Source organism: Phaenicophaeus curvirostris, chromosome 12 (assembly GCF_032191515.1).
Source record: "Phaenicophaeus curvirostris isolate KB17595 chromosome 12, BPBGC_Pcur_1.0, whole genome shotgun sequence".
Classification (NCBI taxonomy): domain Eukaryota; kingdom Metazoa; phylum Chordata; class Aves; order Cuculiformes; family Cuculidae; genus Phaenicophaeus; species Phaenicophaeus curvirostris.
The window spans coordinates 9129301-9153805 of record NC_091403.1 but is presented as its reverse complement, the minus strand read 5'-3'; the positions used below and the strand labels follow the sequence as shown (position 1 = coordinate 9153805).

Genomic DNA, 24505 nt, shown 5'->3' with positions numbered 1-24505 from the left:
TTTCCTCACTAGGTACTTAGTGAATCTGCTTTGGGGATCACCTTTCCACAGGGAGCAGAGGGAGAAGGGGGCAGGAGCTGCTGGCACTCACATGTAGCGCAGGTGAGGGTTCTTGGCAAAGGCGCGTGGTTGGATGTTTCGTAGTCCTGAGTTCCTGATTGTCCTGCAAAGAGATCCAGAAGGGCAGTGATGGAGCCAAGGGTGATGAATGCTCTAAAACTCTGCACTCAGCACCTGAGGTGCACTCACAGGCATCTCTCTCCCCTGACAACCTCTGTGAGTTAGAAGCAAAGAGAAAATTGAACTTTTCAGCTTCATGTGATATGGCACTGACACAGCACAGAAAGGCTGCTGGGTGAGATTCTCCCCTAAATCCACAAAGGCTTGTTGGGGTGGCCTGGAGCATCTCCTGCTCCTCTAGTCTCCCTTCATATTCACAAGAAGCACTGTGTGGCCCCACAGCAAACCTAACCCCCAGCACCACCATTCTCCACTCCCTCAATCCCAAGAGAAACGCTGCTACTTGAAGCTCTGGTAAGGAGGAGTATTTTGCACAGGGAGTTATGGACATTGAAAGAAGAATTCCCTTCCATTCTGTTTTGGCGAAGCTGTATCAGTATGACATCCAGGATTTATTAACAGCTGCTGCTGAAGACAAAAGCATTTTGAACTCCATTGCTGCTTTCTTAGGTGAGATGAGAACAGCAGCCATCCCAGTTACAAGGCAGGTGTGCGTGTTCTTTAAATTATAGCTTGCTGGGGTCTGGTTATCAAGTGCTCAGAAATGTACACCTCTCCTTCAGCCTGCAGGCAAGCTGTATTTAATGTAAAGCTCCCAGTGAGACACATTAGTAGAGTCTCCCATTAACCCTGAGCAGCACCGTGCATCTCATGCAAGCTCCGGGCAGGAGAATTAAGAGATGGAGTGGTATCCTTACTTAGCCAGGCTTCCCAAGCACCTGGCAAGTCCCTTCAGTCTCATGGAACTCAGTTTCCCCTCTGCGATGCAAAAAGTCAACCTTTCCTGATGCTCAGAGGGTTGTGCAGGGAGATGCAGTTCCCTTATTGTGCAACACTACTGCGATGGCCACTGCACTAAATGAGGACCAACAGCCCAGCAATGAAGGACCAGTGAATACAGATGGAATTTTGCATTATAGGGCTGAAATGAGTCCGAACAACACACAAACCCAGAACCAGAATAGCAGAGGAGAGGTCAGGGCTGACATGTGCTGACATTGCTGTCAGGAGGTAGCAATCTTCCTTCTTGCAGACCCATCAAGGACCAAAATGCACTGCATCTCCATTTTGCAGAGTCTTGTAGCAAGCTACAGCAGAGCCAGTAGCTTAAACAGGCTCTGAACATTGTGGCGTGGACACTGTGGATGAAGGGAAGCTGCAGCTCTTTGCTGGAATGAAGGGGCTGCCCAGTGCTGTTCTCCTCCCCGACATGCAGGTCATACTCACAGCCTTTGGAGTCCCGTGTACAGCTCCATGTCAACAGCATTCAGCGTCTGCAAGTTCTTCCAGTTCTCTATGTGTCTGTGGAGAAGAAGGAAAGGTTCAGCTATGGCACAAGCAGATGGTCACTCTGCCCATGCAGGGGACAACACACAGCAAAAGTGCATCATGCCCTACCAGATGGCCTCACACCTCTTCCCACCTTCCTTCAGCCAAAACCTTCTTTCAACAAACAGGTTCTTCAGCATCCATACCCTCAGATGCATACAGCACACGTCACACTACCAAAACAAGCAGTTTCTCATGCTGCTTTTTATTCAGTTTTCCTAGCGTTTCGGAAAATACAAATAACATGGGTTTGCCCACAGTTTTGAGCATGGAATATACCACCAATCCACTGAAAATCCTTGGCCAAGTCATTGCCCCTCTCTGCGCACATCAAAAAGACACGGTTGAGACAGCTCATGACAAAAAGACTCAAAAGTAAATAAAACCTCTCAACAAAAGCTTGGGGTATAAATGGGGGGAAAAAAGTAAAAAAAAAAAAAAAAAAAAAAAGTCATACATTTATCCAGTCTCTTACTGGGGTAGCCAAACATGGTCCTAGTCTATGCTGGCTGGAAGTGCTGCTGGCAGGAGAGACCAACTTGGTTTGGGAACTTTGTCTTTATTATAAATTCCTCAGTTGCCTGGGGCACTCAGGCAGGTATGTTATAGAGAACAAAAACAGAAATAGATCTGTCACGACAAGATCATTATTCAGTAAATATTAGAGCTGAGGGAAGGTGACAGCCCTAGAGAACAGGGTCCCCTGTTATCACCAGCACAGGAGTGATGCTGGCAGCTGCATGGCCAGCTGGCTACAGCCACAGGCCTCTGCTAGCCCGCTGCAACACTGAGTGGTGGGGAAGTAGCTCAGTCCTCAACCCCCAAACAGGCCTTGGCCATTTCAGGCTTTCTCCCCAGCTGAACTCTTGACACCTTCCCACAAGAAATCACAAACATTTTTAAAAGGGTCCTTGCTGGGGAGAGGGTGGAGGTTGTCCTCTCTCAAAGAGAACTGAGTGGGAGAAACACCTGGCTGGACAATACATCAAAAGCCTAACCTCAAAATTTATGAACATGTGCACCCCATCTCACACCTGCCCTGATGCGATAGTTGGCCTTGGGCTCAGCCCCAGAAAGGGGAAACATTTCCAAGTGATATAGGGTTGACACGATAAGCCAACACTGAGAAATACCCCTTCTAGGCAAGAAGTTTGCAGGACCTCATATTGTGGTCCACAGGGTAAACGTACGAGGGACATTTAAGCACTTCCAGAAGAGTCACAGGAGCCATATGTTCCTCCTCCAGCATTCGCTACGCCTTGTGCTTGCACAAGAGCAGACAAATTGGCATGACAGAAGTACATGCACCCATTTGAGCCCAAAACCATCCAGCACAAGGAAGAAAAATACAAAGCCTGGACTAAACCTAAACATATGTCTCTGCTGTCACCACGCAGATCCAAGAAAAGCAGAGATTCACAAGAGTCACCTCTGCTTTCTGCAAATTCCATAATTGCCTGCATACCCTGAGGGGTTAGTGTATGGATGCAGCATCCAAAGCTCCAAACCGGCTGCTGCATGACAGTGTAAGTTACAGTTCATCCTCAATGACCTGCTCATTGGCTGGATCGCCTCTGTCGCAGACAGAATGAGAATCAGGACGTTATTACAGCCATTTTGTATTCCCTGCCAACATCCAAGGCCCCAGCAAACACTTGCAGAACAAAACACAGACTGGGAGACATCAGTCAAGAAATCTGACGGCTCGCTGAAACCCTTCCAAGACAGGGTAGGACTGAGAGTTCAGGTACTGGGACACAAGATAGCAAGACAGAGCAAGGCTAAAAAAAAAAGTTGAAGACATTTCCCACCTGCAGCTCCTATAATCCAAAAAAGATGGTCCTCCAAGAAAATGAAAGAACATGGGAAGTAGCAGGAATAGGATGATGTGGGCTTACGACTAGGGCATGTTGAAGCTACAGCATCCAAGCAATGACCTTCAGAGAGGGATGGAACAGCCCCAAGCCAGGAGCTGTGGAGCAACCACAGCTGGGGAGGAGGCAGCATCAAGTTCATTTTTGACCCAACACTGAAAGCCACGTGTGCAGGACTCTAGAAGAGGTGGAGAGAAACCCAAGCTTGCTGCCAGCAACATGCACAGACCTGACTTTCTGATGACACAGCACTGGTGTATGGGGGTCTTGGGGATCCCCGATATCCAAGCCTCCTCGAGAAATGACATTACACTAGACGGTAAACATAACACCACAATCTATGTTCCAGTCAGTCAAAAGAAGCCTGTGAGTTTTTTGAGCCAGATATGCTTTGGTATGTTATTTAACATAGACACACAACACCCATAAAGGGAGAAACAAGAGAAGCAACAATGGAAATAAACACATACATACACACATACTTATGTATAGGATAATTCCCCAACCCAGCAGCTGCTGTACATAGAGTGCAATATAAGGAAATAGCATCATGTTGAATTAGGTGCACAGGTCAGCAAGGGACTTTGAGTCCTTTATGATACACAGATACTTCCCTTCTCAGGGACTCCTAGAAATGGCTCTTTCCCTTCTTCTGATTTTTCAACTTAGAAGGAGTTTCAATCTTGCTGCCAGAAGTGGTGGGTTCTCAGGCACCAGGAAAAGCATTTTCATTGGTTCCCTATTGCTTCGGAAATAAATGTGTAACTTTGTGCTGGCTGGGTTCACTGGAATTAACTTTAAAAACACACCAGAAATGCATCTTATTCTGAAAGCTCACGGAGTCAAGCTGTGATTGCAAAATTGGCAGTATTTTCACAGGAAAGCAAACCAATCAAGCAAAGAAACTCCACCCCTAAAACTTAAGACCCTCTTCATGTCCTTCAATATCACAACTAGTTCCCCCTCTTTTCCTTCCAGGGTTTTGCTTGCCCTACAAATCTTATATCCTCCCAATTGCTGCTGAAGACTGAGACCTTCCCTTCTCTTCTGCCTCAGTTCATTGACCTGGCAGGAACTCAGGCGCTGGGTTCACACCAAATACAGATGTGACAACTCCCAACCCTGCCCTGGTCTCTGCAATCATGCTCTGAAGTATGAATTACAGTTAGTGGGTTACTCCCTCCTCCCTGCAAATATCTCTAAATGTATATAATCCTGTGGCATTCCTCAGTTATTATTAAGCTAAGTTGCTCTTCTGCAAGAAGCAATAGCTTTAAGACCAATACTATACTTTGCAAATCTGAAATGCTCACCACATACACATCCACCTAGACTCATTTCCAACGTCTAATAGAGACCATATGAGATAGATTGCTAACACAGATTAGACTGATCACTTTTTTGGGGCAGGGATGTAGAAAAAGGGGTGTTTGATTAAATACACACTTCTTTCTCATGCTTCTTATCCATTTAGAGGGTCCCGCTGTTCCAGGTCTCTTTGCGCTGCAGAGCTGCCTTTATACCCTGCCTTTTACAGGCCAATCACAACCCAGCTTAAGAGCAGCTAGGGCTCTGCCCTCCTAACTCATTCTGAAACACTGCACTAGAAATCCCCTGCTCTTCTCATTTCTTACCCACAAGCATTTTACATCCATTTTTGTGTCAAAACTGTCTTTGCTTCAGCAGCTCTTTTCCTTTCCTTGCATTTCCTCCTCCCTCCTTTACAAGCAAGAGCCAGATCCACCCTGCTATCATTTATAAGTTACACGAGGCAAGCTCTCCTAAGACAGCACATCTGTACCAAGCAGTGAAGTGCAAGGCAAATTGTCTCAAGTGCCTTTAAGAGGTACTAACTCAAGTCCAAGAAGCGATGCAGATATATTGCTCAGGCAGAGTCCTGGTGGTGAGGTTATTTTGCTTCAGGTTTCAGACCCAGCACAACTGGCTGGCACTCACACTTGGTGACCTTTGCAAGACAGAGCGCGATAATAGACACTATAATAGAGAATAGCTCTCTGTTTTATTGATCAGCCTACTTAAATCCCTTTTTCTTGAATAAGGGTGACCAGGATCTCCTTCAGGAGATCTCACTGTACAACAGCACGAGCAAATCCTCTGTTACACTGGAAATGACTTGCAGTCTAGAGATGACACTGGCCTTTCTCACACTTTGGCAGCTTGTTTTCACCCCATAATCAAGTACTGCACCAGCTACTTCCACTAACCAGGTCATTTCCAAATGGATGATTTCCTAGCTGGCAGCAAAAGTTCCTGTTACACCCACATCCACATTCATCCCACTTTGCATTACATACTCTGTCTTGGTTATGCTGCTGCAGCTCTTCCCCTTGGCCATTCTCATCCCACTCTGCACTCCCACAGCCCCAGCACCACGCCAGCAGCAAAGCCTACAAATATGCTCCTGCCTTTTGTGCCAACGTCCACAACAAAAGCAGGAGCCAACATCACATCCACAGGTTATCTCTTTTCTCAACACCTCCTACCGCTTCTTTACCCAGCTCTTCACCTAAAACAGCTGAGCTATACTGCCTCCTCCAGAAAAACAAACCACAAACCACCAAAGGCAGCATCATATTATTTTCTTACCATGATATCACTTCTTTGCTGATGAAATCAGTTTACCTTTCCACAAAAAGATGCGGCACTAGCTTGATAAATGCTAACTTTAGGAGGCCAACCCTCCAGTGTACCACAGTCTCCACATACCTACAGCCATGCCTTCACAGCTTGTTGAAAGCCTTGTAGACCACTGAAGTCAGATCAATGGTCAATCCACAGCTTGTGTGCTATGTCCCAGTTAACAGCAAACTTTTGAAGCATGAAGACCTGTTTGTCAGATCCACAGCTTGTGGTCATCACATCTCACTCTTAGATCCCAGGACACCAAGTGAAGTCAGTAAGGAGGTAGGTGTCTTCTCCCTTGCATCCCACAGACTCAGAGATATCAGCAATCTTGTTAAGCATATGGTCACCAAGTCACAGGGTTAAGGTTTTGGCTGGTCTCCAGAAGTGCCTGGAGCTTGCCTCACTTGTTGGAAGGGTATCAACTGGAACAGCAGTTCCCATTAGTCACCCAAAAGGACACCACGCAAGAAGGTGTTTGACAACACAAGCTGGTGTCCGCTTCTTAGGGCCACACAGCAAGTCTGCACAGCTCTACGTACTCCCTTTCCAGTGCAGCACCAATGCAGCATGGAAGATAATATTCACTGGGATTTAAGAACAACCAGGCTCATTTCATCCCACATGCACAGAGCAGAGGTGAAAAACAGCCTCTTATGCCAATTTACCAAGTGATTAGCTTGAGGCTACTTAATTTGTCTGGCTTTCCTTCACTCTCCTCATACAACAAGAATAATATTTATCTGATCTCTCACGGCTTTTCAAGCACTGTAGTCAATAACTAAAAAAGGCACTCAATAAGCGGCACGTATTATATAGCATGTGCACACACATGCTACCCAAATCTATATCTAGCCCAGACCAGAGGGGAGCAACTCTTCACCAGGATCCCATCACCTCCATTCTCTGCCAGAGCAGGTGACACGTCTATTAGAGCCACGTTGTGCAACTGCCACTGCTCGCGTTTGGATGCTGGGCAGTGAATAAAATGCACATCAGCAAGCAGGCAGCACCCCAACACATACAAAATTATGTATGTATACACGCATTGGAAAGGCAAGCAGAGTGGCTGGCTCCTCTCTCTTTTAGGGCAACAGGAAAATTGATTCGTCATCCAGGCATATTATACCTCGCAACCCAGACAGAAGCATTAGCTTCCAATTACCTGATATGTTTAGCATTATAAACAAACCTCCTGGCATGCCAGCTCCAGACCATGTGAATATTAACTTGATTGCAGAAGGGGAATAGAGGGAAGATGTCTCTTAAAACCCTTCACCAGTAAGACCTGCCATCTCCAATGAAAGGTGCTGCAGATGTTGATTGGAAGCCCTGTAGGCTGGGAAACCCATAGCACTGGGTCAGGTCCCACACTTCAGGACAAAGCACAACCACCCTGGAGACTGCCAGCTCCTTTTATCCATCCCTCAACACTCCACAAGAGGCTGATGAAGCCATAAAGGAATCAGTCATCTTTCACAGTATTATAAGGTACTTATTCCATACATTTAATAACCAGAGGCATGAAAGACTTGATTCTCTTAATATGTAAGTTATAAAAGTGAATTGGTAACTAAACATTAAAGGCAAGTGAAGACGAATAAAGACTTATAAGGGCAATATTTTCCCCATTTGAAGAGTGGGCTTTCCCTTCCCCAAAGGGCATGCAGAAGTCAGCCAGCTGCAGAGAACTTTGCATCATTAAGGATAATTTGAGGTCAGTGGGGAAAGCAGGAACAGAGGGAAGGGGAGCGCAAACCCAGCTTTACAGAAATGATTATGAGCGTAACTCCACAGAGTAATTGGGATTTGTCAAGGTAACAATCATAAAACACACCACCGCAACACAGCTACCTCTGCTCCAGCAGACCTGCTCCTCTTGCTGAGGCCACACAGAGATAAGTGGCTGCAGCAGAAGATGCAAGGGGGATGCACCCAGCCCCCATCCCATGGACTCAGCTGCATCCACCCCAATGATCCAAACCAGCCCATCCAGAAAGGCTGCACAAAGGAAAAAATTCCCTGATCTTTCATTGGCTGGGGTGGGTGCAGGAATGACACAGCCATGTACAAGCCACTGCAGCGTCGTGTCTCAACAGCCTTCCCGAAGAAACTCGACTGCTACAGAACAAAAGCAACTTGAAGGGCACCAGAAGGCATTCAGAAGAGGACTCCTCTGCAGGATATCTTTCAGATGAGCCCAGGTGAGCTTCATACTCACCCCAACAGCATCTGTCTGGCCCCAGGCTGGCTAGGAGCGACTGCTAGGTGCAGAAGAGCTGCTACGGCTGCACTGCATAAGACAATTGCCACATAAGAACACCATACTGTGGAAGGTACCCTAAGAAACAGCTTTGTTCAAGCTCTGCTGAGCACATATTTTTTCCAGGCGCTGCAATTAAGCCATGCTGCCTGGCACCCATAAGGATGCATAGGAGCTGTAGCTAAAGGAGAGGGGGATAGTTCACGTGATTAAAAAACAGACAGCAGTGCAAACACGACCAGGATCTCACCCTTTGCTATTGTCCCTAAGGACATGAGGTCCTCTCAGGCAGAGTGCACAGTGCCCTACTGTTGTGCATTCACCCATTTTCCTTCTATGATCTTCACAAGCCTCCAGCTCACCCCAGGACAGACTACACAACCCACACCAGCTCTGGCCATTGACTTATGGAGCAGAGAGCATCCCTTCCAGGGACAATGTGTCAGGATTACTAGAGGACAGCAGGATGCCTGGACCCAGCATGGATAGATTGCTGCAGCACATAAGAAGCAGTACGTTCCCATTATTGCACACTATATCCAAGGTTTTTCAGTGCAGGAAGAATTACACCCAGTCACTTGCTTTCAGAAAGGAAGAAATAGGATCAAGTGGAATGGCAGAGTTAAAGAAGTGCTGTGGGCAACAGTGCAACTGCCATCACAATAAATACCCTCCTTAATAGCCATCACTATTGCCCAGCTAGTGCTGAGAGAAAGCAGCCCTGGTGTCCCAAGCAAAAACTAAGGTGTCCAAAATCATCCCAATGCTGAAGAAATCTCATTTATGAGAGACAAGCAGCAGTGCAAAAGCTTCAGGTGAAAACTCTCAAAGGCTGCAGCAGCTCCTGCATTGGAAGTAGGGTTGGGGGACAGTGCCTCTGAACCCCTCTGCATAAGGGCTGGACGTTTATTTCATTAACCTCTGGCAGGAGAGCCTGCAAAGCCAATCCTCTGTGTGTGGAGAGGTGTTTCCCACTATGAGTAGCAGATCTGGGGCTCCTGCTCAGGACCACTAACATCAACCTGTGGATGTCTAACCACACTGCATCTCAAAACAGCCAGGCAGCCAGGTGAGACAAGGCGGCCATCTGAGGGGAGGAAAAACAATTCTCCTGGGAGTTTTACACCAAGCACAAAACTCAAAGTGAGGCAGCACCTTGTTTTACAGTGAGCAGGAGACCAAAAGATTCCCACTTTTAAGCAGCACCCTAGGCACCTGCCACGCCAAAGGAAAGAACAGTTTTATCCACAGAATTTCATACACAGTGAGAGCCAGCAGTGTGCAGCGTTTTGTGGTCTTTAAAGATCAAACAGCATTTTAAAGATAAAGCAGCACCCTGGTCAAAATCAGCTTCAGTAATCATATTCTGCCTTATTAAACCCTCCCTGAAACTTCAGACTGGAGGTCAGATTCCCTCACATTCCCATCTCTGAACAGGTCCGGTGCTTTTCAGAAATTTATATATTTATATATATATATATATATATAAGATTAATACAGGCTGACAGAGCTGCCAAGCTCTGCTCCAAAGGCAGCTGCATTTCTCTTCTGAAATGAACTGTGCCTACACAGAGATGTGCTAAACGTATGGGATCACTAGAGTTCAGTTTGGCAGGAATATCTCATGGCACAAAGTAGCACCAAAGAGTGTGTGGTGGAAAGGAGCCCCCCCCAAAAGTTCCAGTGTCTTGTGACGGCAAAGACAATGTCCTGACAGACCATACTAGCTCAGCTAGGACCCAAAGGGGCGTGCTGCCAGCCACACGCACGCATTGCGCTACACGCTGCGCTTGAAGACAGGAGAATGAATGGGGGATAGAAAGAAGAAAATAACATCTCCCACAAACAGGCTGTTACTGTGATATATGCTGCTGGGAATGAGGAGGCAGGAGTAAAAGTCCAGCAAGAGTAGATGCGAGAGCCAGGGATGTGGCTGCACAAGCACCACAGTAGGAGGGGGCTGCGGTCCTCAATCCAGACCCTCTGCCTTTCCTGGCCCTGCCCGCTGCCACCCGCCCCTGCAAACCCACAAGCATGCTTTCCAAAACCACAGCCTCCACGGGAGTCTAAATTCAGGAGCTCTTCACATCCACATCAGTTTCATCTCAAATGCTGTTTCAATGGAGCTGCACATTTTTGGGCAGATACTTCCAACTGCTCCCATGCCTGGGCCCCAAGCGCAGCACAGAAATCAGAGCTTGGAGCTGCATGCTGCAGATGCCAAAGAGTTCCTCTGCTTCTGCACAGTTACGGCTATTTAGCAGCCAAATCCAGTGCCCTCCCTCACTCCTCCATCCCATTTTATCCTCCTCCATTCCCCCACAGCTCCACTAGCCCCCACAGCACAGCTCATCCCACTTCCAGCTTTCCCACACACCCTGAACACCAGCAAAGCCGCTGCCCAAGCAAGGAGAAGGGAGAGCTAATCTGTGTTGGACTTGGATCCCGCTCCCATGAAGCGTTTGTTTTCCCAAAGAGCTCCCAAGGAGCCTCAACTTTGATCCTCCAGCTTTTGGCTCTTCAGATGTTTGTGAAGCTCGAACAAGCAGGCAGCAATGCCCAGCTGGGCTGGCAGCAAGCCAGGTTCCCAGCCACTCCGCACAGGATGGCCACGGGCAGAGCAGCTCCAACCTGCAGGAAGACTTGCCAGGATCCCCATTACCTCCACAGCACAGCAGGTCTGCCTGCCCAGCCTGCCAACTGCTCCCCTAAAAGCCAAAGGACCAGGCAAGCTCTCCATGGAGTTTATTTTCAGCCAACTGCCACGACCCCCCCCTCCATCCCCCTGGGCTTGTATCTGCATTGCAAATAAATCACAGCCAGCCCTGCCCACCCTCCCTAGCAGTGATTTTGGGGCTCCACCATCACCCGTGGGAAGAGCTCGCTCCCTCTCTCCTTACCCCACTGCCCAAGCTTTTCCTACACATTGGCTTGCTCTTCCTGCAGAGATTTAAGAGCAGAAGCATCACTTAGGAGCCGGGGGATGCATGCATTAAGACACAGTGACTCGGAGTGCTAGGCTTCCTGAGATATAAGATATTTTGTGGGAAATCAGCTGGCTCTGAAAAGGAAAAGCCAACCAGCACACCTGCTAAAATGACACAGGCAGGAGAAAACAGAGAAGGGAAAAAAAAGAGAGCAAGGAGAGAACAGACACTTTAAAAGCTCCTCTCCCGACACTCCACTTTGTTCATATAAACGTGAAAAAAAGCACCTTGCAAAAAAGTTGTAGAAGACACTGACAGCCAGAGACACTGCTAACCATGTGGTTGTGTTTGAGCTGATCAAGCTACACAAACAGCAAATGTGGGAATGGTTTCTATCTCCTATCACAGCTCAGTCTGCCATTCCTCTAGATAAAGGCATAACTGAATTATGGAGAAGCCTCTGCTCGCCTGGCACCTCAACAGAGAGCAGCACTCACAGCCAAGGCTTGCCAGTGCTCCAAAACCATCCACCCTAATCAAGCCACTGCCCTTCTCACTCAAGCCATCCACCCTAACCAAGTCACTGCTCTTCACTCCTCATGGGCAGCTCCTTCACTGCACGGGGCCAAAGTTGGGGTGAAATCCTTGAGCTCACACTATCCAAGCATGCTGATGTTGAGCTGCACTGGCTGTTAAACAAATACATTTTGCTTTACACCAAGAAGAAGGCAGGAGCACACAACCTGAGTTACTGCAACTCATTAATCCAGCGCTGACATCTCTACCCTTTGCTGGCAGAATTGTGGGATTGCACAAAAGTTTAAGGCCATAGCAATGAGAAGTGATGACTCCCAATTCCAACTGGACCATGGCAGCCTACATGCGCCCCTCTCCACAACACAAGGCCACGTTCCTTCATACAAGACAAGAGCATAGACACAACAGTTTGGTACTCCTGAAAATAAGACTCCTCTTTCTGAAGAATTCCCAAGATGCTGGCATTACACTGACAGGTATAAAGTCTTGCAGAAGCATTTGAGGGACCCAGAGGTCCTGCTCAGTTGTAATTGCAGAGAGGCAGCAAGCAAGGAAGCCAGACTCCACATCCTGATGGCACCTGCCCTTTCATAACTTAGGTTGAAGATTTATTTAATGGGACACATGTCTTTTTGGCACTGTTTAGGGTCACTGAGCCAGAAAGCAAATCACTTGACAAAGTCAAGACTTTGTTGTTGCTAGATTCTTTTTCTTTTTCTTTTTTTTTTTGGTCAAGAATCATTTAAACTTTGTTTCTGCTCCTGGGCAGATGCAGAGCCAGGAGGGTCCCAGCAGCAGCCCAACCTCAGAGCAAACTTCAGGAACCCAGAGGGTTCTCAGCAAAGGGAAGCTCATTCTGCACAAAGAATACAGACATTGTCTGCTGCTGGCCCCAGGCAGCCCTCCAGGGAGCAGGTTGGCTCGCTCACAGCCTGCAGCAGCTGCGGCCCAAGAGCCCGCACGGTGTGCCAGGCTGGGGCTTAACGGGGACAGCAGCTGGCGGGGGACAGCCCTCCTGCATGCCAGCTCCTTCTCCCTCTGTGGATAATCCAATGGGATGGAGAAAGGCTGCCTTCGTACTCCCTCCTCCTCTGCAACAGGAGGGCTGAGACAAGGTGTCATCAACCTACACAGCTGGTATCAACCCACCAACGTGTCCTTACCCACAGCCTCTCCACATCAGCCTTGTGCCAAGCTTGGAGGGTGCCCACCAGCTCCTGAGCCACCTTTGAGCAGGCCAGTCAGCCAGCAGACCTGTGCAAAGTCCTACTGGTGGCCCCCAGACACAAGCCACCATCAAACCATAGATAAGCCCCAACAGCACTGGGTCAAGCTGCTCTCTGATCTCTCCTGCTAGAACGCCAAGGCTTGGATTCAGCCTCTTGGCCAGGACTCAGTGTCATCATGGCAGGCTTGTGCCTGTCACCACATTCCCAAAACTTTCTGCCCCAAAAACACCACTGATGGCCCTTTCTAGCTGTTTCTCTGGCGCCCAGCAAGGGTAGGAGGCAGAGAAGTAGGAAGCAGGATGAGGATGGAGAGGAGGGCAGAGCCCAGAGCCAAGGCAGCGCTGGGATGCTCCAGGGCCAGAAGCTGCCCCTCTCTCCCCCAGGAATCTGGGCCATGATGGAAAGCAGGGGCAGGGAAAGGCATCTCCAGCTCCCATCTGAGCCGACACAGGCCCCAGCACTACTGGAACTACCTCACCAACAAGCAGCACAATAATGCCACCAGTTTGGGAAACTACCCTGTGCGCATTGGCAGCTGCAACATCCTCCACGGCTCCTCCAAGAGCTGTGACACGTGCTGCCCACACACAGCATGGCCCCACATGCTTTGGTCCATTCCCCAGCCCCAAAGCCCCATAGCCCCAAAGCCCCACAGCCCCATCAGGGCTGTCCCACAAGGGCATCCCATCCCTCCCAAGCAGCACGATGCAAGCACCAACCATGGTTTCCATGTTTTAGGTGTTGAGAGCATCAGGGCTTGTAGGCTGCCCAGCCATGAGGTCCCACACAAATCACAGAGCCAGGGAACTTCTCCTTGGTGAGAGGCAATACACAATCCCCTGGAGCCCCTACATACTGACCAACAGCTTTTCCCCAAGACTGTTTTCAGCAGGGTTGTTTTTGGTTTTTCACATTTTCTCATATCTCCCTTTTGAAAAAGCCTGTAGTTGCTATGGAAATAAGTCTCATCAGTATGGGTGGAGTGTAGCTGTACCAGCCATAAGTCCCTGTGGCTCCCAGTTAACACCAGTGTCTAGGAACTGGCAGCACCAGAGGTCTTCCCAAACTGCACACAGAACACCCTGAGCTTAAAAGCAGCACTTAGCACCAATGGGTGAGTGAGACTCATCTGGGAGTCAAGGGCAGGGATTTGCAATTCATCTAGGGATGAACTAGGAAAAAAATAATTGAGAAATCCTCACACTGAATGTGGGGTTTATGAACAGTAAAAAGTCAGTCTCCCCCAGCGATACCCTCACCAGAAGCAGGAGGTGGCCACAGACAAGGGTAGCAGGAGCAGAGCTGAGCTTTGTCACTGGCCCTGCCACCGGTTCGATGCACCCCTCCAGGGAAGCTTCTGCTGCCCTCTCCATGCTCCCACTTCCCCACCTCTGATGAGAAGCTAATAAGCAAGCAGAATGCAAACAGAAACTATCAAGTGCTGTGAAGAGAGTTGGAAAGCAGAGCAAGTCCTTCCTATCTGGCAAAGAGACCACCATGTTGCACTATTGGTATGTGCCCCAAGAGACCGCATTTCACACACTGAGTCACCCTTTCCCATCCGAGAGCCCTGGCTACAGACCATTAATATTCTACACTGTGAGCTAATTTCTTGCTGAAAATACTGTCAGGGTCTCTGCAGGTGAAGAACCATCCTTTACCACTAGATCTTGGAGCAAGGTCCCCATGCATCAGAGACCAGCCAGGTAGAAAAGACAACTTCTCCACTTGAGTTGAGAGCAGGCCAGCAGTGCTCAGTGCGCAGGGGGTTGCTACTGCCATGGTGCCATAGGTAGGGCATCTGTCATTAAAACTGGATTTAGGGTGAGTGCTAGGGACCCCCATCTCCACCACCTCAGCCAGCTAGAAAAGAGGGAGGGTGTGATGCCCTACCAACAGTGTGGACGCCTCCTGCCGCAGGCCATGCTGAATAGAAGTAGTCTAGCTGCTGGTGCCTGTCACCTTGTCACCAGCTACAGCCCGTGACAAACAGCAGCTCCCCTAGCAATGACAGCAGGAGGCTCTCCCAGCTGCAGGATGCAAACACAGGTCTCCACCATGACCAAGGGTTGTCCCCAGACATTCCCAAGATGCAATTACTTCACAAACAGCAGTTCAACGCTGATGCATCCTGGTGCCACAGCAAAGAGCTTCTGAGTTGCATGCTGGGCAGTCACATCACCAAATCCTTGCTGGCACCTATCACAGACCACCACACATGAAACTCCTTTCACAGCCCCACAGCCCACTTGGCAATGAGCAGGCTGCAGATGTGTTCCCAACCATTTCACAGAATCACAGAATAACCAGGTTGGAAGAGACCCACCGGATCACCGAGTCCAACCGTTCCTACCAAACACTAAACCATATCCCTCAGCACCTCGTCCACCCGTGCCTTAAACACCTCCAGGGAAGGTGACTCAACCACCTCCCTGGGCAGCCTCTGCCAGTGCCCAATCACCCTTTCTGTAAAGAATTTTTTCCTAACGTCTAGCCTAAACCTCCCCTGGCGGAGCTTGAGGCCATTCCCTCTTGTCCTGTCCCCTGTCACTTGGGAGAAGAGGCCAGCACCCTCCTCTCTACAACGTCCTTTCAGGTAGTTGTAGAGAGCAATGAGGTCACCCCTCAGCCTCCTCTTCTCCAGGCTAAACAACCCCAGCTCTCTCAGCCGCTCCTCATAAGGCCTGTTCTCCAGCCCTTTCACCAGCTTTGTTGCTCTTCTCTGGACTCTCTCCAGAGCCTCAACATCCTTCTTGTGGTGAGGGGCCCAGAACTGAACACAGGATTCGAGGAGCGGTCTCACCAGTGCCGACTACAGAGGGAGAAGAACCTCCCTGGACCTGCTGGTCACGCCGTTTCTGATACAAGCCAAGATGCCATTGGCCTTCTTGGCCACCTGGGCACACTGCTGGCTCATATTCAGTTGGCTGTCAACCAACACCCCCAGGTCCCTCTCCTCCAGGCAGCTTTCTAGACAGACTTCTCCCAGTCTGTAGCACTGCATAGGGTTGTTGTGCCCCAAGTGCAGGACCCGGCATTTGGCCTTGTTAAACCTCATGCCATTGGACTCTGCCCAGCGGTCCAGCCTGTTCAGATCCCTTTGCAGAGCCTCCCGACCCTCCAGCAGATCGACACTTCCACCCAGCTTAGTGTCGTCCGCAAACTTGCTAAGGGTGCACTCAATGCCTTCATCCAGGTCATTGATGAAGACATTGAACAGGGCTGGACCCAGCACTGAGCCCTGGGGAACCCCACTTGTCACTGGCCTCCAGCTGGATTTCACACCATTTACCACCACTCTCTGGGCCCGGCCAGCCAACCAGTTTTCCACCCAGGAGAGTGTGCGCCTGTCCAGCCCAGAGGCTGACAGTTTCCAAAGCAGAACGCTGTGAGAAACTGTGTCAAAGGCTTTGCTGAAGTCCAGGAAGACCACATCCACAGCCTTTCCCTCATCCAGTAGCCGGGTCACTTTGTCATAGAAGGCGATCAGGTTAGTCTGGCAAGACCTGCCTTTTGTGAACCCATGTTGACTGGGCCTGATCACCCGGTTCTCTTGCATGTGCTTCATGATAGCACTCAAGATCACCTGTTCCATGACTTTCCCTGGCACTGAGGTCAGACTGACAGGCCTGTAGTTTCCTGGGTCCTCCCTGCGGCCCTTTTTGTAGATGGGCACAACATCAGCCAGCCTCCAGTCCAGTGGGACTTCCCCAGTCTTCCAGGACTGTTGGAAGATGATGGAAAGGGGTTTGGCCAGCACATCCGCCAGCTCCTTCAGTACCCTAGGGTGAATCCCGTCCGGCCCCATAGACTTGTGACTGTCCAGTCGGGCTAGCAAGGCTCTGACCACCTCCTCTTGGATCATGGGAGCCTCATTATGCTCCTCTAGCTCCTGGGTTTGTACACAGGCGGAACGACCCTCCTTACGACTAAAGACTCATTTGTCTCCTGGAGCAGAGTTTTTCCTACATTAAGTGTTGATGTCACCAAGCAAACCCTCACCTAGCTTCACCATCCTCCCCCATCAGCCCTACGTGAAGCCGCTGGGGCTGTCACCACAGCACACCCCACCCTCTGCTCTCAGTCCTGCCTGCAAAGGGGGAAGCATATAAGCAGCACCACCTCATCAGACTGCAAGGCGTATATCTACCTCGGGAGCTATCTGCATCTTCAACCTTGTCAGAGCTCATATGCTTTCCCAAACGGGTGCAATCAAGAGAGAAGGGCAAGCCCAAGCTGGTACTGAGCCATCCACGTATGCTGCACGCAGGAGCCCACACTCCAGCAACTGCCCTTTCCATACAGATTAGCAAGTTCAAGACCTAAAGCATAAAGTAGCAGCCAAAATGCTGCCAACTCCTACTGTTTTGCCCCATTGCTTGGGAACACAGTCTCTCTCGTTCCCTGCTGGCAGAAATCTCATTACACCAACCCGAAACACTTTGCTCCACATTTCTGGAGAAGTGTTACTGGAAGAAGTTGCAAGCAAAGCTGTCTGCAACGCAAAAAGGCTCCCTACAAAAGCAACAGAGTGGCCAGAACCAGCCCTGCTCAGACCAGGGAGAGCAAACCCAGGCTTGAGCCAGGGGAGCAGCCAACCACCCGTGACGCTGTTACACTGCCACCTCCATCTCATGTTGCTATGCCAATGCACATCACCATCCCTTATGCAACATCTTCAAAGGCCTGGGTGACATGCTGTGCAGCGCAAGCTCCTGCAGTCCCTTTATCTCCTGTGACCAAAAAAAAGGCAACCTCAGCGACAGAGCAGGGTCCGTCCTGCAACACGGAAAACTAAAGCACAGACTGAGAGATAACTTATCCTTCATCATACAGCAAACCCTCCAGGAGACTTAAGATGCAAATCTCACAGCATCGAACCTTTTCAGCATTCTTTACCCCAGCCTGGGGGCCCCCATCAAACCCTCAGCAGCAGGAATGCTTTGGCAAGGCCACGTCAGCCCTAGGGATGCTGCTTCCAGGCAGCGTTTTGGGGCTGGCTCCTGGGGAGGGCACCCAAGTGGTTGCCTGGGTGCACTCCAGCTGCACCCCGCAGCACCCCAAAACACCTAGCGGAGAGTCTCCAGCTGTGCACAGCGCCTGCATAGCAGCACAGTGCCTCAAATAAAAACTTCCCACAGTCAACACAGCGAATAAGATTACAACAAATATAAACTAATGATACAGCTGTCAAGACAGATTAGACTGCACAGTGTAAAAAATTGCAGGGCTGTTTAGTCACAACAATATAAGATTAATTTATCAATACAGCTTATGTGGCACTGGAGAGATAGCAAATTGAATAAGTGAATCTTTTCTACACCTTGCACAATGAGGGAATTTCAGACCCAATGGGCGCACAGGTCTGGATGCCTGGGAGGATCCGCAGGCTGGTATCAATGCCACAGGGCTGGTTGTTCTAACCCAGGGGTCTGCACCTCCATCCCAGGCGTGAGGCACAGGTGTACCTGCCACCCCCCTGCATGGCTCTGCACTCACACATCCCAAAAGGTGCCCACCCTTCTGCAGCACCAGGCTGGACACAAATGCTGCTAAATCAAGATACCCAGAAGCTGCTGCAGGCAGGAACTTCCCAGACCCCTTTCCACAATCTCCTCCAAGTTCAGCACTATAGGACTCGAACCATTCGTGTCATCTCACCTTTAAGCTCTGTTCCATTTACCGCATGTGCATGTTTCATCGAACACAGCAATCAGAGGCAGCAATCCACAGTGCTAACGTATGCAAAAATATGCACAGCCACCTCCACCCTTTAGAGGCTAAGCCCTGGCAGACACAAGCAAGCTTGCAGACACGAGAATATCTCTCAAAGGCTGCCAAAAAGCAAGAATCCAACCAGCAGGTCCTTAGGAGATGCTTCCCTATGCATCCTGCAGCTTCTGCCCAAAGACTACAGCATCCTTGGTGGGCCCGTATCATTTCAGATCTCTCATGCGTTGCCATCTGCGGGTTAAAAATGTGCAAGTAAATAAATAGCTGCAGCGATAATGAGCTAAGGTTTCGATCTGTGAAGGTGAGAGCACAGTAGCAGCCGCCAATACGAAGGAAGCGCCCGTTTCTATAAATATTGAAATCCGGTAATTATCATCATTAGAACTAGTTGTGATTTAGCTGTAGCTCAATCCCAACAAGTAAGAATGGCATTTATTTGCCACAATTAGAACAGCTAAAAATATCTCACAAACTTCGCCTCGTTCAGCCTCATCACACTGCTCCCCCAGCAGGCTCAGCCTTGGGCAGGGAGCAATGCAAAGGGGGGACCACTTGAAAGACCATGGCAGGAAGGTGAATAAATCCTTTGCTCCCCCAGGGAGACCACAGCACCAATACAAGGTCACCACACGTTCCAGGAGCCCTTCCCAGCTCTACTCCACAGCTTTCTTCCTGACTCTGGTTCAGCCCAGCCACACTGGCTCATTGGTACAAGGTAGCAGTTCACCATGCAAAGTAACACGCTCCCTATCAAGCTGCCTTTCCTGTATCAGAAGTTTCTTTTCATTTGTATAAAGAGGCACAGAATTGCTTCAACAAACAAATGGAAAGGCCTGGTTCACCTAAGCCATCCTGCTGGCAGTGGGATGCGACAGCACTGGTAGCACCCAACGATTCAAAGAGCCATCACTGATGGGCACACATTTCCTCACCTCATTGGAACACTACAGTGATGCTATGAACTTCCACATGCTCAGCATTTCATCCAGGCCCCAAACAAATATCAAAGAACTCAAAGATCTCGCCCAGCATGCCAGACAGACACCCTCATGGGTGACCTGCCTAGAAGACCTCATTTTTCCTGACCTCTACAGACTGGGATAAATCCCTTGTCTAAAATCCTGCAAGGGGCATCAAGTTATCTTGTCCAACCTCTGCAAGGTGATGAGGGCACCATCACCTCACCATGAGCCTTTAAACATGCAGGGACTCAGCCATCCTCATAGGGGACACATTGGAATGCCAGCTGCCACCAGCAGCTTCCCAGCCTTTTCCTTGACAAGTAAATTCCTGTGGGATGCAGATAGATATTACCTCAAGACAGCTACAACCACTTCTTGGTTTCCCACCCAAGCCCAGGATCCAGGAAAATCCCATCGACCCATTCAAATTGTCCAGGGCTATATCTCCTTGTGCTTGCTCTGAGACTCAAGATTTTCCCCCAGGAAACGTGCCCAGCTCCCCCAATCAGGGATGTTCTTTCCGACAGTCACGGTGAATATTTTCCCCTGCTTATTCGATAATATCTGGAAAGAGCCGTGAAATGGACAGCTCAGCGATTCTCCGCTGCGCGGGGGCGAAGGCACCGAGGTGCTCGCTGCCAGGTCCCAACAACAGCCCAAATATTCATCCTGGCCCCACGGACCACCACCTGCTTCTCCCCAAAATGCCTCCAGCCCTGGGACTTTCCTCCCTCCAAGGATTATCTGACCCTTTCAATGCCTTCCCCCCCCGCCTCGTTTGCCAATATTCCTGTAAAAAGGTGCCGCAAACTGAGGCCACATTCCTGGGCGGGGGGGGGGTCATTTGGATTTTATTTTCATAAGAAAAGTCAGTTTGCAGCTCTGCTCCCACAGCTCCCCCCTCTCCCCAAACACAGCCCATCACTATTTGCTTAGGAACCTAAGCCAGTTTTCAGTCCATTTGGCAGCGTCATATCCAAAGCAAACTGAACTAATTTTAAGAGTAAGATTTGGCGAGACACTATATCAAATGCTTTGCTAAATCCAAATATATTAGGATTTCCACGTTCTGCTCAGCCACTAATTTTGTGATTCCATCAAAAAGAAAAAGCAATCAGGTTTGTCTGGCAAGATTTATTCTTCCTAAATCCCTGCTGTTATTGCTTATGCTTTCCTTATCCTCTAGTGCTTCACTTTCTTAATACTGCAGGACTGGAAGCGTTTGCTGGGAATTTATTTTTGCTATTTATATGGATTTTGAAAATCTGCCTCTGCTCTCCTTCGCTGCCCCCTGCCTTCCCCACTGCTGTTAGCATCCCTGTGCTGCCACCAAACACATCTCTGCTGTCCTCCTCCCAAAGCCAGACAACTGGCCTCAGACACAAGATACAGAAGAAAAACTAATCCAGAAGAAAAGGATGTTTGGCAGCTGGAGAAAGGTCTAAAGGAAACACCCAGCTGAGTCAAGCCCAGATCCATTGCAGAGTATATCAACAGTGTAAGCAGTTAACATTAAAGCCCAAATTAGCCATCCTTGAGTATCACCTCACTTTTCTTGCAAGTTCTCTGGAAATCACCCTCCTGGTGATCACCATAAGCGACACCGGTACGTGCCTTTCCAAAGGACAGATGTGGTCCATAGTCAGTCAGGGCCAGCACCACAATAAACCAAATTCCAAACCACTCTGGCAGCTGAGATGCTTCTCGAGGCTTGTAGAGACAGGTCAGAAAGGCTGTGCTCCCCTGCCTTAGGCTGACACCTAGTACTCCAGCATCCCATTCACATCTTGGGGATTTGAGGCACCCAGAAAGCAATATTTCAAGGCAGTCAGTTCTTCCTGCAGCATTTCCTTCCACAGGAGCCAAGTAGAAGTCACTAAACTCTGTGGGCACGCAGCAGCTTTGCAGACAGCACCATCCCAAAATGCTCCAGTGACCCCATCTTGGCTCTGACTGTGTGTCTTCTGCTGTGCGCTCCACTGACCTCCGTGGGAGTAGAGCAGAGCTGTTCACGGATTTCAGGGTAATGCTCACTCCTGCTCATTAGAAGGAAAAAGGCAGCTCTGTCTGAGCATAATCATCTTCTGCTTGCTAAGTCCGTGGACACAGCAAGGCTCAGTATTTTGCACACCAAACACTCCCGCGCATCTAAGTCTCCCTTCTGAGTGCCCAACGTGTGCATACCCTTGGGAGACCCCTTCCACGGCAAAGCAGCAGCACTACCAGCCTAGATCAAGGCTGAGCCACCTATATGACTCTGACCACAGCCTTTCCCCCAAAAGCACAAACACCTCCCTTCTTGTACACTGGCACAGCCCAGCATGCTCAGGCTTAGCAGCAAAGCTGGGGTTGGGTTATGGATAACACAGCACACAGCACTGAGCTGACACCCCCATGCTTGGCTTCCTACATCTCCCAGGGGTCAGGTCACACCCATTGCTCCCACTCCTACATGCTATCCAAGCATCATCATAAGGGGAAAAAGCAGAGCATGGTCACCCCTGCAGATCAGGACTTCAGAAACAGGACACCAGCATCCAGCAGCAGCTCAGGTGATGGTTCCCCATTACCACAAAGGACCTCTGCTCCTTCAGTGGTCCCTGAAGGCAGTTCGAGGACACAGAGAAGCAAGACCCCAAGAACTCAAGGGATAAATGAAGATTTCCTCTTTGCTGTAGCTATTTTATATATCAGAAATATGTCCTGGGGGAGCCCTCATGAGGACTGGGATGCCTATGGCTAGGCATAAGCTCCAGCAACACCCTCCAGTTTGCACCCAGAGGCTGAAGATGACAGCTCCTCCCCATCTTGCTTCCAGCACAAGGATGACCTTCCTCCGCAGGCAGCTGGCCAGAATGTCCTCTACCAGCTCCTGCCACCACATGAGTCCCAGGGGAGCTATCGAGAGTGGATTAACCCTCCATCACCCCATCACTGCATCCTACATCCCCCCCCAGCCTCACCAGGGCTCAGGATTTACAGCACAGGCAGAGCAAGGAAGTTGGTAGCAGAAAACTGACAGGGACAGAGGATTTACAGGAAAAGGCCAGTTTCCGAGGATGTAGAGGGTGATTTACAGGGTCAGCAGCAATTTACACAGCAGGTAGCACCAAGGAGGCATGGATTTACAGAGGCAGGAGAGAAGTACTTTATGGGTGTTTATTAGGAAATTAGTGTCTCCTTCCCCTGACCACTGTGACCCAGAGAGGGGCGCAGGAGGAGATAGATTTGCAACAAGCCTCCTCCTTGCTGTGGAGGTGTCTCCCACCTCAGCACGACTGCAAGGCTGCAGCTGGCTTCTACTTGCACCCTCAGGGTCATTTCAGTGTGTCCCTGTGTCCTGCCACCACCCTGTGGCAGCTCTCCAAGGCCAGGCTTGGTGGTCAGTCCCTCTGGTGAAGCTACAAATAGCAAATCCTCAGGCATCTCCTCCTCAGAATGGAGGCTCTTCTTCCTGGCAAGCATCACAGCCCCTCCTCGCTAGGGTCTGATCCAGCCCATCTGCTGCCAATGAGGCAGCATTTCTCCTGACACCAAGGCTACTCGCTGCCACCTGGATGGGACTTCCAGGCAAGCAGGGGTCAAAGTCTGCCATCCCTCTATTTTGGGGCTGCTAGCACAGACACACAAGTCGTATCACCCAGTCCACAGTCCCATTTTTCCTGCTGCTTTTGGCATCCAGCAGGAGGCAAGGTTGGGGGCCAGCCCCACAGCTGAAACCCTGGCATGCAGGTCCTTTTCCTGTCCTGCTGCACCTTAGCCAGCTCCCAAATTGCAGGAGGGATGCACACCTTGAGCACGTAGTGCAAACGCAAGCAGTGGCAGCATGTTTTGCTCTTCAGCTGTTGCAGACCTCCCAGCCCAGGTTCAGACTAGCAGCATCCAACCTTCACAATGCCCCTGAATAAAAACCTGTACATCTTCACCTGAACCACAGGCAGCAGCAAAACCATTGCCCCCATCCCTCTACCCCGAAGTTTGACTAAAGCTCAGGAGTATCTTTGCTTTTACAAATCTCTGCCTTTTAATGATGGCTTCAAGGCTCAGAGAAAAAAAGGCCCATTAAACTCACTGAATAAGTTAATGGGGCAGAGAGAATCCATTTCAAAGCCACCCCAGGCTATTTTCCTCTGGAGCTAAAGCCTGAATAAGCAAAAAGGAAAAATTAAAACTGTACAGTGCTTTGCCAATAAATAACCCCCAGTGTAATCCACTACCAGGCAGACCTCTATTTGCAGAGATAATAAGATGCAGTTCAGTTGCAAACCACCTCCCCTTGCTGGGACCACCACTTTTTGATTGTAATTACCTGTGCCATGCCAGGAACCTCCATCTCCTCCCTGTCCCACTCACCTGGCCAGGAGGGGGATGGCACACCCTGCAGGGAAATACCAAAATCCAGCCCTTGGCTCTGCAATTCCCAAACAACCCCACGAACACACCCCTGCATCCCTGTCTCCTTTCTCCCCAGCCCTCCTGCCTGTTCATGCCCCTTCACCCCTGTCTTCTCCAGTAGGGCTGTGGGTTTGTTACTTGCAGATCAACCAGAGCCCACACACAGTGGCTCCTCCCCAAACACTTAAACAAGTGCATGTCCCAGAAAGGGGAAAAAAAAAAAATTAAGAAATCCTTGTTTGTAAATGTTGATCCCACTAGATGAAGTTTGTTTACTATTTAATATTTAAAGATGCTGATTAAGTCTCTGAATAAATAAATCTATGCTACCCGTGCCTTTTGGAAGGCAGGAATCCTTCCCCAGGGGCCAGGG

General features: G+C 49.6%; 1 protein-coding gene across 3 annotated transcripts in view; it reads right to left on the bottom strand.

Annotated features, from left to right (window-relative positions):
* Positions 1 to 24505, bottom strand: part of NTRK3 (neurotrophic receptor tyrosine kinase 3) — a 211941-nt gene that overhangs the window by 176418 nt on the left and 11018 nt on the right. For all 3 annotated transcript variants that reach the window (XM_069867254.1, XM_069867255.1, XM_069867256.1), the window contains exons 2-3: positions 1468 to 1542; positions 92 to 163 (exon numbers count right to left, since the gene is read on the bottom strand). In XM_069867254.1, the coding sequence (XP_069723355.1) occupies positions 92 to 163; positions 1468 to 1542 (147 nt within the window). The remainder of the gene's footprint in view (positions 1 to 91; positions 164 to 1467; positions 1543 to 24505) is intronic.